Raw genomic sequence first — 17,015 nt, 5'->3', positions numbered from 1 at the left:
TACATGGGTCTGTTGAGTGGCTTTTAGGCAGCTGACAAATAATAGCTGTGTTAGAAAGGAATTAACTATAGATATTTTAAGGAGGGAACAATAGATATAAAGAACAGATGTCCTTGAACTTTGTTCTAGTGGACAACCTTTGACTGTTAGAATCACTTAAACTGTAAAGTAAAAGTAGACAAACTAAATTTCAGGTAATTTAGTAGCCATCATCCACCTCATTACCTCCTTTTGCACACATATAAAATACTACTTTTTATTTATTTTTTTTTGTGAGGGAGATCAGCCCTGAGCTAACATCCGTGCTAATCCTCCTCTTTTTTGCTGAGGAAGACCGGCTCTGAGCTAACATCTATTTTTATTCCCCAAAGCCCCAGTAGATAGTTGTATGTCATAGTTGCACATCCTTCTAGCTGCTGTATGTGGGACGCGGCCTCAGCATGGCGGGAGAAGCGGTGCGTCGGTGCACGCCCGGGATCCGAACCCGGGCCGCCAGTAGCGGAGCGCGCACACTTAACCGCTAAGCCACCGGGCCGGCCCTGAAATACTACTTTTATAATTGGATATGTGTATCTGCTTTTAGATTTTCTCCAAACTCAAACAGAAGTAAGCTTCATTATGTACGACCTCTATATGTTTTCCTTTTCTTACACCATAACAGTTCTTTCTCTGCATATTTCTTGATCTTGTTCCTCTCATTTCTCCTCTTTTGGCTTTTTCCTTTCAACCTTTACCATAATTCTTCTGATTTCCATCAGGAGCCCTACTTCTTCCTCTCTTTTTCCTTCTTTAAATCTCTTTTTAGCTGATTTCTCTCTTGATTTTGTCTTGCCTTCAGTTGTCACTTTTTTCTTTGCCTTCTTGTCCTTTACCCTGTCTTTGCCCACTTATATGCAGCGGACAAGAGCTAGAAACAACACAATTCAGTAACTCGTCACATGTGTCATTAATAATGGATAGTCTACATCCAGGAGCATTCGAGGCCTGCTCTCTGTTGAGGTGGTGCTTGGGGATTAAAACCAACCATAGAGCAACCCTTTATGTCCATTAGAGAAAAGACAGAGGTCAGCCAACCACACTCACAGCAGAAAACTGAAAAATAAGATTTTTGATCTCCAAAAGCTCAGAGAAAATATATTTTTATCAAGCTGATGTAATAAAAAAGTGGGACGGAGTGCTTTGAAGATGGTAGGAGAGAAATATAAGATTTGGTGCTCAAATGATACATGAGTATCCCTCTTCCCTCTGTGTTTAAAACCATTAGGGAGAAATCCATTCACATCCGTTTCAGTCCATGAGGTATCTTTGTGGAGCCGTAAACGCTCTCCAAGCTGGGCATTTATCTTCACAATATCTGGCGACCCAGGAAAACAAACGTACATGGGAGGCTGGTGATGCTGATGAAACAGACCCGGCCCTGGTTTCATTCTTTTCTGTTTTGCCACCATCCTCATTTCCCTAATTCTCAACCTTCTGCGCTCACCACACACTTCATCCCAATTCTTCCTCCATCCTGGTGCCAAATAAATCTAACTAAAGTGCTGCTTTTCATGTATTACTCCTCTAATCCACAACTCTCGGTAGAAATGAGCAGAAATTGTAGTCAGAGTTAACCTAATTTGTTTAAAATGATTAGTTAGTAATAGCTAATTGTTAGTAATAGCTCTCATATCAACTTTACAGAGTTGTAATGATCCAAATGAGATAATAATGTGTGTCAAAGTGAGTCCTGAACTATCTAGTCCTTTAACATATAAAATACTGTCGTATGGATTCCCCTGACAGACAAGCCCAAACTGAGGACTACACAGCCACTCCATTGTACCAACCTCCTCCCATACTCCTATCCCCCTTTCTCCTCTATGTTTTGTTCCCACTGACCATCTGTCACAAGCTCCCAGGACAACCCTGGTCTCACCTGCCCTCAGGGCTTTTGCATTTGTTGTTTCTTCTGCCTGAAACACAACCTCCACCACCTCTTTCTTTTTTTCTTATTGAGATATAATAGACATATAACATTGTATAAGTTTAAGGTTTACAACAAGTTGATTTGTTACATTTATATGTTGCAAAATGATTACCATCGTAATGTCAGCTAATACCTCCATTCTATCACATAATTACCATTTCTTTTTTGTGGTGAGAACATTTAAGACTACTCTCTTAGTAACTTTGAAATATGTAGTACATGTTGACTATAATCACTATACTGTGCATTAGATCTCCAGAACTTATTTCTCTTCTAACTGTGGGTTTGTACTCTTTGACCAACATCTCCCCATTTCCCCAGGCCCTGGTAACCACCATTCTACTCGGTTTCCACAAGTTCAGCATTCTTAGATTCCACATGAAAGTGACATCATACGGTATTTGTCTTTCTCCATCGGACTTATATCACTTAGCATAATGCCCTCAAGGTCCATTCATGTCGTTGCAAATGGCAGGATTTTCTTCTTTCTGTTGGCTGAATAATATTGCATTGTCTATATATATACCACACCTTTACCCATTCATCCATCAATAGACATTTTGGTTCTTTCTATGTCTTGGCTATTGTCAATAATGCTGCAACGAACATGGGAGTGTAGATATCTCTTCAAGATCCTTTTTCATTTCCTTTGGTTATATACCCAGCAGTGAGATTGCTGGATCATATGGTAGTTCTATTTTTAATTTTTTGAGGAACCTCTGTACTGTTTTCCATAGTGCCTGTATCAATTTATATTCCCACCAATAGTGCACGAAGGTTCCCTTTTCTCCACATCTTATATGTTGTCTTTTTGATAGCAGCTTTTCTAACAGGTGTGAGGTGGTATCTCATTGTGGTTTTGATTTGCCTTTCTCTGATGATTAGTGATGTTGAGGATCTTTTCATGTATGTGTTGGCCATCTGTGTGTCTTCTTTGGAAAAATGTTTACTTAGATCTTCTGCCCATTTTTTAATTGTTTGGTTTTTTTTTTAACTATTGCATTATATGAGTTCTTTATATATTTTGGATATTAACCCCTTGTCAGATATAATATCTGCAAATATTTCCTCCCATTCGGTAGGTTGCCTTTTCATTGTGTTGGTAGTTTCTCTTGCTGAGCAGAAGCTTTTTAGTTTGACGTAGTCCCACTTATTTATTTTTGCCTCTGTCACTTATGCTTTGGTGTTATATCTGAAAAATCATTGCTAAGATCAATGTCAAGGAGCTTTTTCTTTATGTTATCTGCTAGGAGTTTTACAGTTTCAGCTGTTACATTTAAGTCTTTAATTAATTTTGAGTTAATTTTTGTGAGTGGTGTAGGATACGGGTCCGATTTCACTTTTCTATATGTGGTTATCCAGCTTTCCCAACACCATTTATTGAAGAGACTATCCTTTCCCCACTGAGGAGTCTTGGCTCCCATTTCAAATGTTAGTTGACCATATATGTGGGTGGTTATTTCTGGACTCTCGATCTGTTCCATTGATCTATGCATCTGTTTTTATGCCAATACTATACTGTTTTGATTACTATAGCTTTGTAATATAGCTCACAATCAGGAATTGTAATACCTCCAGCTTTGTTCTTTCTCAAGATTGCTTTGGCTATTCGAGGTCTTTTGTGATTATATATGAATTTTATTTAAAACAGTATGGTACCCACCCCCTCTTTAGAGAGCCCTTCCCTATATAGTCTATCCTCATTATTCTCTTTCATAGTATCATGTTTGTTTCCTTCCTAGCACTTATCATGCAATCTCTCATTTTATTTGTTGATCTTTACTTATATATTGCCTGTTTCCCACACTAAATTGTGAGCTCCATGAGAGTAGGCATCTTGTCTGTCCGGTTCACCATTGTGTTTATGGAATGTACCACAGTACCTGGAACAGAATAAGTACCAAATAAATATTATGTAAATAAAAGAATGAGTTGATTTTTTTGGCTCCACAATACTAATCTAGTCTGTTTTATTATTTGTACCCAATAAGAATTTTAGTCAACCTGACCTCCTCCTCATCCCCATCAGCCATACTTCATTTTGCACACTTGTTGTTGTACTTCCTTTTGCCTAGACTGGACCTCTCTTCTCCGCTAGTCAAAATCTTCTCCATAATTCAAAACTTGAACCCATCTCTTGGAATTGAAGTGTCTCACATTCTCTAACACACACTGAGCTTTTTCCACTCTAACCATCTAGATCCTTCCTACCTATAGCACTAGTGTTTACCTCTACATTTTAAACTGTATTTATTTGTTAATGTTAACCAGTTAGGTGCATTTATCTTTTTTTTAAATCATGAAATTAAAATATTTGAGGGCTGGGATTATATTCTTTTTCTGCTTTATATCTCCTCCCACTAACAGTCTTGGTTTACCTTCATCTGCATCCTGCCCCCCTCCACACACACACACATGCACATGCACACGCATACATGCATACACACATCTCACCCTAGTAGCAAATGGTAGACACTTAACAAATAGTCATTGAAAAAAATTGCTAGGGAAGTTTTCTGAAACATTAGGAGGAAGGACTTACCTCTGCAGAGGCCTTGTGAGATAGAATCCTCCATGAACTTACATCTCAGAATGACAGGAAAGAGAATAGGAGTAGAAACTGAGACCCATTATGTATGTTGCATTGTAGTGCTTTGTTATAAGAAAACTGGGCCCATTATTGGACAAAATTAAGTATAAGATTGCCTAATGACTCCCAGACTTACTATTAAGATGCTGTTCTGAGGATCTTATGCTGAAATGAAAGAGACTTATTGGCATAGTTTGTGATACAGTGTATGTCTAATGATTTTAAAAAGATATATATTAACTTAAGGAAGATTTGTATTTCAATATTTAGCTTAGGACAACTGCAATTGTATATATTTACTATGACTGGAATTAAATTTCACACTCCATTCCATTGCACATGAATACCAAGAATTATTTAATTGATTGAATATTAAATATAAAATTATTCAGAGATAAGATCTAACAACTTGCTGTTTTGCCGTTATTGGTATTAGCTCTAGAATATGCTCTGCTGGGAAATGAATCTCAGTTTGACTTGATTTCTGTGAGAATATGCAATATTTAGTTTTTCTATATTAATCTTATAAAATATGTTTAATATTTAATAATAGTTGTAGACAAAAACACATATCCTTTTGCAAAATCCATTTGGGTTGATTAGAATAGGGAAATATTATTATTTTTTATGATTGTTTAAATAAATCTCACTATTGCGGTGGTATATTCTATAATTTGTCTCCCTAAACATCCATGCCAAACCATCTTCTCTCTTGCTTCCTCTATTATAGAAGCTGAAAAGCCAAACACTTAATTGTCCTAATCACCTTTCAGGCAGGGATGGCCATGAGGCACAGTTCTGGCCGATAAGCTAAAGGGGGAGTCCACTGGGAAGGACTTTCTTTTCTAAATAAAAAGACACAGCTTTATTGAAGAGATTCAGGTGTCTTGAGTGCAGCAGTCATCTTGTGACATGAGGTGCAAGCAAGAAGATAAATATCTACAAGCTAAGGATGAGGGGGGCAGAAAAATGAAAGGAGTCAGGTCCCTGCTGGCATCACTGAATGACACACCACACCATCTCAGGACTGCCAGCTGCAGGATTTCTTGTATGAAACAAATAAATTCCTTGGAATTGAAGTCACTGTTTCTGGCATAAATTTTTTGGTATTTGCAACTGAACACATTCTTATCTGATATACTTTGGTTTAAATTTAAACTGGATTACACAGAGACTGTATTTAATAATTTCAAATCAATGAATATTTAGAAAACATTTACAGACATATGTTACTTGACAGGGATAAGTTCTGAGAAATGCGTCATTAGGCAATTTCGTAGGCAAACATCATGGAATGCACTTACACAAATCTAGATGGCATAACCTACTACACACCTAGGCTTTATGCTACTAACCTTATGGGACCACCGTCATATATGCAGTCTGTGACTGAAATGTCATTATGCAGCACATGACTGTAGTTTTATCTTAAAAATCCTAAAAAGTTTAAGTTCTTCTTAAAATTAATAACAATGACCCTATTCTTACTAGTAATGCTTTGTTATAGTATAAACATCTTATAGAATAAAATATATTGGCAAATATTTTCAGAAAAGAATGAACAATTTATATACTACTTCAGGCTCTAGGAAAATGGTTGGAATTTCCCATTTTGCTGAACAATTTGAGAACAGAAGGACACACCATTTTTATACATTTTGAAAATGTTTACAATATATTAATGTCTAATATTCAGGTAACACTTTAACTCATTCGTTCAATAGATGTGTGTTGAATGCCTATGCCTCTTCACTATGGACAAGTCATGAAAACTCACCATCCCTTATTATACTATCTCACAAATCTGTTAATTTTCATTCTAAAATCAGTAGAGACCTCCCATTTCACAGTAAAGATTTACCAACAGCACACTAGTATAACGCTCAATATTACTTAAGCCAAATATGTTGCATTTATTGTTTTCCTCTGAAAGCTGAAATAGTTGCCAAAACAAATAAGTAAAAAATGCTTATGATGCAGAGGCCTTGTCTTCTAAATGTGTGATTAAATCATTAATGGCCAAAATTCAATCTTTCAATCAAGATAGTAGGTAAGATCTATAATCCCAATTAGGGATTTTACTTGGTGTGTATCTTTAATGACTTTATATCTGTATAGTTTGTAATTGAATTTCTATTAAATTAAGTTCAGTTCTTTCCCTACTGCATTCATTTTAATGGTTAATAGTTGACATTATTTCTTGGGTTATTTCTATTTCAAAAAGATGCCAAATCAATACTCAAATGATTTTCTGTTCTAAAAATCAATTATTTTTCATTAAGTAATACATATGTTTGATACACAGTTTAAAAGTTATAAAAAGGAGCCGGCCCCGTGGCTTAGCGCTTAAGCGCGCACGCTCTGCTACTGGCCGCCCAGATTCGGATCCCGGGCGCGCACCGACGCACCGCTTGTCTGGCCATGCTGAGGCGGTGTCCCACATACAGCAACTAGCAGGATGTGCAACTATGACATACAACTATCTACTGGGGCTTTGGGGGAAAAAGGGAAAAAAAGGGGGATGATTGGTAATAGATGTTAGTTCAGGGCAGGTCTTCCTCAGCAAAAAGAGGAAGATTGGCATGGATGTTAGGTCAGGGCTGACCTTCTTCACAAAAAAATAAATAAATAAAAAAATAAAAGTTACAAAAGGATATACAATGAAAAGTAGGTCTCCCTCATCTCCCTCCTTCCCAGACATGCAGTTCTTCTTCTTGAGGCAACTATTTCCATTTCCTTGTGTAATCTTACCCAAAATTATTTTAAATTTACTGTTTCATCTAATGGACACTTCAACAATTATAAGTATAAAAATGTTTTACAATTGAGGTAATTGCATTGCTAAATTAACTTTCAAAACTAAATTTTTCTCTCATATTCTGAAAGCACTATGATGGTTACAGGACACCCTATTAAACATTAGCATGGAGATAACACATATTCTAAGCAGAGGGAAAGTTCTAAGATCACCACTGAATAAGTATTATTTTGAGGAAAATAACAGAAGTGTTTTCATTATTCATATTTGCTAAATGTACATAGAAATAACAAAAGAAAGACGTAACATCAAATCATAAGGACTTGATTAATGAAAGTTTAAAGGCCACCTCTGTTTTCACGTTATGCAGTGCTTTGAATAAGAACTAGGGATCTCTATCTTATAAAGCTCATGAGATTATTACGTTCATCTTTGGCAGAGGAAGGTGTGATTTGTAAGATGTTTTAATGAGGCATTTATGGTGCATATTTTCGATTCCATTCCCACTTATGAATGTTTGAGCAACAAGAAAGATTAATCAGAAGATGACCTCTCACCCCCTTATATACTTTTAGTAACTATTTTTGTTTAAAGACTACAAAATTGTGTTTTGAATTTTAGTGAATAGTGATCAAGAAAAAAGTCAAAGAGCAGAAGATCAATTTTTAAGCATATTTTGAGGGGATCAGAAAGACATTAGTATAATGAGATAAGTCAACAATATATTTGTAGTTGTCAAATGCAGCCTATGTCTCTTAGATTATCGTTCCTATCATAAATGCAATTTGTGCCCATTGTGGAAGTTTTGAAAAAAACAGAATGAGCAAAAGAAAAACAGAATCACATAAAATCATATCACCCAGAGATAATGACCACTAACATTTTTTTTGTATATTCTTTTACCTTGTTAAGCATTTACATACAAACATATAAACACTTATAACCATACTACACATAATATGTTCTATAACCTATTTTACTCAATATAATATGAACATGTTTTCATATAATTATTGTTCTAAAAATTGTTTCCAACTTTCCTCTATTGTAAACAGTGCGGTGTTTAAAATCTTTATAAATAAATTCTTGCATCTTCTGTATGTAGTTCCATGGTATAAATTACTAGAAAAGAAATTACTAGATGAAAAGGCATGCAATATTCTAAGGCTCCCATCATTGGTAGGCAATGTTTTTTATTATTATAATTTTGGGAGACAAATATTAATCTCATTTTAATGTTCATGCCTTTGGTTACTAAAAATATTAACTATTTATCATATGATTATTAGGAGGCATGAGTTTTTTAATAGCTGAATTTCAATAGCCATCCCAGTCATGACAATTTTCAGAAGTTCATTGTTTCAACAAATGTTTTTAAGCACCTACTCTGTTTCTATGTGGAAGGGATTCTAACCTATTCCAAGAAGATTAAAGAGTGTTCTAACCTGATATAGTTTCCCTGTAAATTTAGTTGATAACTTCTGACTAAAGTCCCAAGGCTGTTCTACGCTGGTTCTCCTAGCCTCTCCTATGTAGTGTCTTTGGTCCATCATGCCAGATGTAAAATGGGCAATAACTATGATCTGGCTCTCACTTTCCTAGCAATGTGCTGGGTGGTTTCCACCCACTGACAGATTCTTGAATATCATGCAAGTTTTACAAAAATGATGGATAACATAGTAAGACCAATTTTGCCTGACCTTGTTCCATTTTAAACAAAAGAGATGTTTATATAGGCATCACTTAAACTTCTCTATGAAAAAATTGAGGTTTTATTTCCCCTTTACAAAGAAAATATAAATCACAACCGGTTAAAGCTACTCTCTCAAGGCAATGGAAACCCAAATGCAAACGGGATAGAAGAAAAGATTGATCATGGAAGATAGGAAAACTTTTAAGATCTAATTATTCAGAAGAACTTAATAAAGCAGGTACAAAACTCAAATATCATCTTATATGATCTAATAAATTTGAAAGACATTATAATATCATCCTATAATTTCTTAGGGTATCAAGTTATTTGGTATATTTTATTTTTCAGCAACAGTTTAAAATGTGCTAAAAAATAATAATCTCACAAAAGTAACCTCCTTTCTCAATGATAGGATGTCAGAATTATCTTTTAAGGTAAATGTAACCTTCAAATCATCTTTAAAAATTTTTAAGAGACTTGAAAAACTTGCATTTGTTCGAACACCTGAAAAAACAAGTTCATGTAATTATAAGCTCATTTATGCCTTCCTATTAAGTTTCTGATTCCAGTAACAGTGGAATTCTTCAAGATAATTTTAACCTCTTATTAAACTTGTAGAAATGGCCAGTGTAACTTGCTTATTTCTAAAACCTCAGGTTTCACACACACACGAAAATAGTACATGACATAATCCGAAGCCATAGGAACAGAACAATAGAGAATTTTTAGACAACATGTCTGGGAAGGAGAAGAGAAGCTGAAAGCAAGGGGGCAGGATACAATTAACCCCTTGAAACACAAGCTCTTGGAGAATGCTCCTCTCCCCAAATCTCCAGATTCTCCACTAATAGCGAAGAGAGGAGGAATAGAGGTAAAGTATTTTTTAACTTACATAGAACTTTACCCTCAAATAGCCCAAAACGTTTTGAGTCTGCTGACTAATTGGCATCAACTCAGATGATCTGTCCAATTCAAGCCACACTCTGTAGTTTGGCAAGTGTATCCGGGCGAAGCTCTGAGGACGCCCCAAAGTGCACTGTCCTCTAATAAAGTCTCTGGGAAGTGAAGCAGTCGTTCTATTTCCTGGCACAGACTTTTGCAGTAAGAGCCTGAGAGGTAACAGATGACTTAATAGCATCCTGCAGGAGCAACGCCTCCAGACTGTGAGTTAGAAATGCAGCCCTGTTGCAGACAGATGTGACACCAAGAACTTGCGAATGAGAGGTAATCCTCCGACTGGAATTGCCGGCGGTGGACGGTCCCTCAACTGACTCATTAGGCACAAATGGATGATCTGTCAGAGAATAATGACTTTTAGGACTTCCATTCTCGCTCTAATGCTTGATATTAATGACCTTTCAGGATGGTTGATATTATTGGAATTTCATTTGCCACGAGAAAGAAAACCAGTAAATGAATCAGTTTCTGAATGAAGCTAGAAAGCTGTCCCTGAAAAGGAAGCAGAATGACAGTTGTTGGAGAATAAGAACCAGCGTGGAACTGAAATATGCACTTAAACAAAACTCTCCTATTACCTCCGAATTTAATCTAATGGGTTTTTTGTGTGTACGTGATATACCTACAACAGTAATGTCCAAGAGGCAGGCTTAAGCTCGACCAAAAAACTGAATCCCTAGACAACACATTCACCATATAGGGCCCCTCCCCGACAAAAATCTGAAATTTGAAACACAGCACTTTGAATTACCGAAGCCTGCCTATGATGCATTAGCCTGTCAGTTAGAGATGTGCCTTACTAATCATTCATGGGACGTAGATTGCTATATGTCTGTAGCATGCAAGGCTCTGCGCTAAATGTTGCCATGGAGGACTTTATGGTCTAGATCAGAGGTCAGCAAACTTTTTCTATAAAGGTCCAGGTAGTAAATATTTTAGGCTTTGTGGGCTAGATGGTTTCTATTGCAACTACTCAACTCAGCCGTGTAGCGCAAAAGTAGCCGTAGACAATACATGCATGAATGAGTATGGCTATTTTCCAAAAATCTTTATTTATGGACACTGAAATTTGAATTTTTTATCATTCATATGTCACAAAATATTCTTCTTCTTTTGGTTTTTTTAAACCTTTTAGAAATGTAAAAACCATTTTTAGCTCCCAAGCTGTGCAAAAACAGGCAGCAGGCCAGATTTGGCTCATGGGCTGTGGTTTGCCACCCATTTGGTCTATGTTATTATAGATGGAAGATTGCCTTAAAGATGTACAAACAAAATTTCTGTAAGTCTGTGTAGATGAGAGGGATCTCTTAAAGTCAGAAACTTCATGAAGGAGGTGCCATTTAAACTGATTTGAAGGATGAGATTTTAATTTTAATTTTTAAATTTTACTTCTTTACATTCACATTCACTTATTTGTTACCAATATTAAGCTTATTCATGGCAAAATTTTAAATTCAAATAACATATGACATTGAACAGATTACACTTTTTCATTTTGTGTGTATTTTTTTAATTGCGATAAGAACACTTAACATGAGATTTACTCTCTTAACAAATTTTTAAGTGTCCAATGTTGTTAAATATAGACACAATGTTGTACTCAGATCTCTAGAACTTATTCATCTTGCATAAGTGAAACTTATATCTTGTTGAACAGCAGCTCCCCATTTGCTCTTCCCCCCAGCCCCTGGCAACTGTCCTTCTACTTTCTGTTTCTATGAGTTTGACTATTTTAGATATCTCATATAAACGGAATCATGCAGTATTTGTCCTTCTGTGATTGGCTTATTTCACTTAGCATAATGTCCTCCAGGCTTATCCACGTTGTCACATCCAAAAGAATTGAAATCAAGATCTCAAACAGATATCTGCACACCCATGTTCCTTGTGGCATTATTCACAATTGCCAAGATATGGAAATAATCAAAATGTCCATTGCCAAATGAATGGATTTTTTTAAATGTGGTATATACATACAATGGAATATTATTCAACCCTAAAAATAAAGGAATCCTACCATATGAAGAATGGAGTTTTAGTAGACGGGGTGAAGATCCACACTGGGGCACTTTTGAGAGTAAAAGGGTACATTGTTAATGGCTACTCCAGGACGGTAGGTGTAAACACTGGCTGTTCTCTGCAAATTGGGACAAATATGGTTATCCCAGGAGGGGAGGGTCTATAAGGGCCATGAGCAGAGAGCGCTGAGTGTGGTCAGGGAGAGTGCATGGTGTATTCAATGTATAAAAAAGTCAGTGTGCTTGGTCAAAGCACATAGTGCTTTTATCTCCCAGGCATAGTGGGAGATAAAGCTAGAAAGATAGTCTGGGGCTTGAACTAGGATTGACCCTGTAGGTTCTTAAACATAAAGCTAAGACATTTGGAAATTGTTTAATAGGTGGTGGAGAGGCACTGCAATTTTTTAAACAATAGAGTGACATCATCACGTATATGTGATATCAGTGATGTGCAGAGTGAATTGGATCAGGCAGAGACTACCTGTAGTGGCCCAATTAAGAGACCATAGCAAGTTTGAAGAGGATAAAAGAACCTGGACGGAGTCCAGGCAACAGGAATAGAAAGGAAGGGTTGGATGAAAGACACATCAGGGAGAAGCAGTTAAGAGAAATTGTCAATTGAATGTAAAAGATAAGCTAAGAAAAAGGGAAAGCTGAAGGAAACTCCCAAGATTTTAGGTCGAGGTGACTATAGGCATACTGTATTTGTGGGTTAGGGAGAAAAGGGAAAGGGAAATCTGCAAATGCTTATACAGTGGGGATCCTATTCTTATTGTAATTTGGAAAAATAGATATAAGGTAGCAATGATACTTCTGTACCATTTTCTGTACCATTTTGTGTACCAGAAGTACCAGAAAATGGTACTTCTGTACCATTTTCAAAAGTTTAACTTTTGAAAATACTTTTACGCCAGGGCAGCTTAATCTGAATAAAATTTTGAATAACTTTCTGATAAATGTGAGTATGAGCAGCTTATTTTGATAAAGTTGGACTTTGATTTGGAGGGAGGGTGAGGGAGAGGGTAGGGGGCATGTGTCTCTATAACTATACTTTCTGTCTTCTTCTTGAGACCCAGTGGGATGCAACCCATATTAAGCTTAGTATAATGGTTCTTAGTGCTTGCTATGAAAGTAAAAATGAACCCACCTGTGGAAAAGGTACAGCAATGACAGGCCTCTAGCTAGAATATGATTCAGAATGATTGTCAGCCATGAGCTAGTATCACCCAGTTACCTCAATAGCTGTCTTGAGAGTCTTAAAAACTATCCATATTAAATCCTTGGTTTTTAAAAATCACTCATTTCCTACAGAACACTTAAGAATGCCCTGAAATCAAAAGAAAGAAACAATGATAATGTGCTACGACTTCTAAAAACTTGAATTAAGCTTCTGCTATGTTCCTGACTCACAAAATGGTGCCCAAGCTGTATTTTATATTTTGTTCAAATTCGATTTTCCAATGATTTTCTAAGTAGTAATTTTTTTTTTCTGGAGAGAATATATCTGAGGAAAGGCAGAGAAACAGATGATGAATTAATGGAAAAAATGGCAGGTAATTGTAATTACCTGAAAGTACACACACACACACATGCACACAAGCACACAAACACATACACATCTATTTTTAAAAAGAAATTTCTAAAATAACAAAGGAAATCAAATCACAACAGGAACAAATTCAGAAATATGAATGTTTTATCTAGAAAAACTTTCCTGCTTTTGTTTTGACCATTTATAGTAAGTCATGGTTATTCATGAGGTAAAAAACTTTACGTACGGTTAACCACTCTTGAATTTTCCATTCATAATTATCAGTTCATTCAACATTCTTCCGTGTTTAAATAAGAAACAAATAACCAGTCTGGCCATGGGGTCTGGTCTGCTATTTTCCTAAAACAGTGCACCAGAAAAGCAGAGCAGACTTGAATACATTAGCCTTCCTGGTCCCAGAGCAGAATCCCCAAACACTTCAAGGTGCGGATTATTGAGAATGCCATCCCACTGTGGCGAGAGACCACTGGGCGAACAGTTGGGTGGGCACAGAGCAGACCTGGTGCTGTAGTGTGTCCTCGGCGCCAAAAAGAGAAGTCGTAGTGTGAAACCCCACATGGAACCAAAACTCCAGCTGACGCCCATTCATCAGTGCCAGTAGCCAAGGAGGATGGATTTTACTTTTAAAAAATTTCCTTTTAGGCTCTGCGTCTTTGCTTGTGCCCTGTCCTTTAAAAATGGTGTTTCTGTCATTCATCTTCCGAGTATGTTTACCTCTCCCTGTGCTTACTACATAACATTATACATATGTAACACTATCATACTATGTAGCAGCAGGTCATTATGAACATGCCCCACACTATGTATTACATATAATGTAAATATCTAGACAGAAACATATTATAGATATATAATTACAGGACACGGGCCAACATGGCTGGGCTTCTGATCATGTCCTCTCTCCCTCTTCTTGGTAGTTATGATTACACACGAGGGCTTTGACAACTTCAAGATTTCTAATTAAAGCACACCAGTGTTTTAGTTTTCTCTCCTTTCATTCCTTACCTGCAGGCATTTGTTATTAGGTATCGCGCTATTTAACAACCGTTCTGACAGGATGAGAACCTGATCTTAAGGAGAATGTGTCAGAATACACGTGAACCTAATCTTCTCCTCACCCCCAAGCAGGTTTTTGCTTTCAATGGTTGTTAACCAAAGGATACTGGAGCGCCGGTTTCCTCTCTTTTTATCATTATTCTCATAATTCTTAAATCGAAATGAAATGTAAATTGCTGGGTTGAAGTTGTATTTAAACAAATGACAGTTTGTTTCTGGATTGACCATGATTAACTTTTTCTATGAAAGCTCCGTTTCCAATTGTGAGGTTGAGTCATAGGGATGTGTGTGGAGTTTTAGATACGACTAATTTGAGTCTTTACAGAAAAGTGTCGTCATATTAGAATAACTACTAAATGAAAAAGGTTAGGCATTGGAGACCTAGATTTGTTTGCCTCTGTAACCACCTCTCTCATGGACCTTAAATAAGTCAACTCACCTTACTACCCCTAAAAACCTAAAGGTGTTCTTCGGAAACTCACAATGTTACATCAGTGAAAGCAGTAAAGGTATATAGCAGGGCTTTATCAACGTAAGTGTTACCATGTCTGTTACTGTACAATTATTATTCCTTATTATTGCTACTACCACCACTAAAAATAGTGCATAACTTCAACCTGCCTATTCTAAAAGATTAGAACATATCCATACACTCTCGAGAATGAGAAGTTTTTGCTATGAAAATTCTCATGTGCAACTTTTTAATCCTGACAATAGGTTGATCTTTTTCTTCACTAATAGATTCTTCATTAAGTTTCAAATAGAGAATGGTTGTATTGTTTCTCACTTTCAAGACATAGCTTTGGCCTTCCAGACCACTTATTAGCTGAACAAGATAATTGGGAATAGGAAATACTTTATTTGAAAGCCTTGAGTATCCCTGCTGGATCCTGGCTTGATTTCTGATCCTTAGCAAATCACTGAGTCTCTACGAGCCAACTTTTCTTTAAATCTGACAATGTCTAGCTTAGGGAACAGCTGGAAAAATTACAGTTTTGAGCCATTTCATTTTTTAATACATTATATACATGGTTGTTAGAATAGGTGCAACTTTACTCCACATAGAAAGTTTACGTAGTCAATCTTTTATTTAATAATAGTACACTTAAAATGTGTATGTGGAAAGATAATGGAGAAAGGGAGGAATGGAAAATGGCTACTTTTTTTACTATATCGTGTATTGGGGAGGCATGAAGAGGAAAATCATAAAATCAAATAAATTATAATTTCAAATAAAAAGTAGTTACTTGATGTTGGTGTTCTCTAATCTCTGAAAACATCTTACAAATAAAGAACCAAAACAGAATAAATACTAAGAATTCTGAGGGAGCTCCTTCAATCAGCTCTGACCACTCCTTGCTGAAGTCTCTGATTGCAGAAATACATCTGATCTACCTTTCAGAATTATTGGATATAAAATGGCATATCACTATTATTATTATTTTTTTCTCCCTTCCTATATTTTGTGCAGTAGACAAGAAGTCATTTTGGACCTCTTTTAATTCTTTATTCCTTTTTGTCTTTAGGAGTTGTACAGATGTTCTGTGCTGCATAATCTTCATACTGTTCATTATTGGCTACATTCTTTTAGGACTTATGGGTGAGTAAATAAAGGTATAGAAGATATTTAACATTTGTTAATGGAATAACTGAGTCAATGTCACATTTTTAACATTGATCATTTTCTTCCAAAAGCCTTCTTGTTATTGATTATTGTCTTTTCTGGAGGGAATGTGCCTCACCAGGATTCATTGGGTAGCAAACACAGTGAAAAATAAACACAAAGTAGATTATTCAAAGGCAAGCCCAAATTACTTAAGTAAATACAATTATAAAGAAGGAAGAAAAAAGCTTATGGTTTCTTTCTAATCATTTTTATTTTTGAAATTCTATTAAGCAGCTAATTATGTTCATGTAACTATTTACTAATATGAACTAGGGCCTAGATCAGTTTAGGTAATATATAAATTTTTCTTCTTATAAACAAATTAAAAAGAAAGAAAATTACTAAGAACTGCACCAGCTAATTCTTTGATATGTAAGAAGTCTTATTTTGTCTACTAGAAAGAGATATCCTATTGTTTATTGTTAGGTTAAAGATCTTTCTGTGAAAGTGAAAATAAAGAGGACAAACATAGAAATTATTTATTTGGATTTTTTACAAACTACTAAAAGAACTGGTGTGAATATTTTCCATGAAAAGGTTTTACAATTGCATGTGTATGTACCACATTTTTCCCCAGGCACTTAAGTCCTGTCCCTTAGATGTTGACTTAGGAAACTTTAATACATCCTTACTAGGATGGGTGCTATAAAAGTCAGATAATAGCTTCTAGTACCAATAATTAGTGGCCTGGAGTTAATATGGATAGAATGTATTGGCAGAAAGAAGGCTGTGCCTATCTAGGGAACAATGGAAAAT

General features: G+C 35.9%; 1 protein-coding gene across 2 annotated transcripts in view; it reads left to right on the top strand.

Moving 5' to 3' along the window:
- The window catches only part of SLC44A5 (solute carrier family 44 member 5), a 127,930-nt gene that overhangs the window by 37,271 nt on the left and 73,644 nt on the right, over nucleotides 1-17,015 (top strand). For both annotated transcript variants that reach the window (XM_058538304.1, XM_058538305.1), the window contains exon 3: nucleotides 16,120-16,193. In XM_058538304.1, coding sequence (XP_058394287.1) covers nucleotides 16,120-16,193 — 74 coding nt within the window. The remainder of the gene's footprint in view (nucleotides 1-16,119; nucleotides 16,194-17,015) is intronic.

The sequence above is a fragment of the Diceros bicornis genome, chromosome 4 (genome assembly GCF_020826845.1).
Source record: "Diceros bicornis minor isolate mBicDic1 chromosome 4, mDicBic1.mat.cur, whole genome shotgun sequence".
NCBI lineage: Eukaryota > Metazoa > Chordata > Mammalia > Perissodactyla > Rhinocerotidae > Diceros > Diceros bicornis.
Note: the sequence above shows the minus strand (reverse complement) of the source record. Positions and strands in the feature narration are given on the sequence as shown.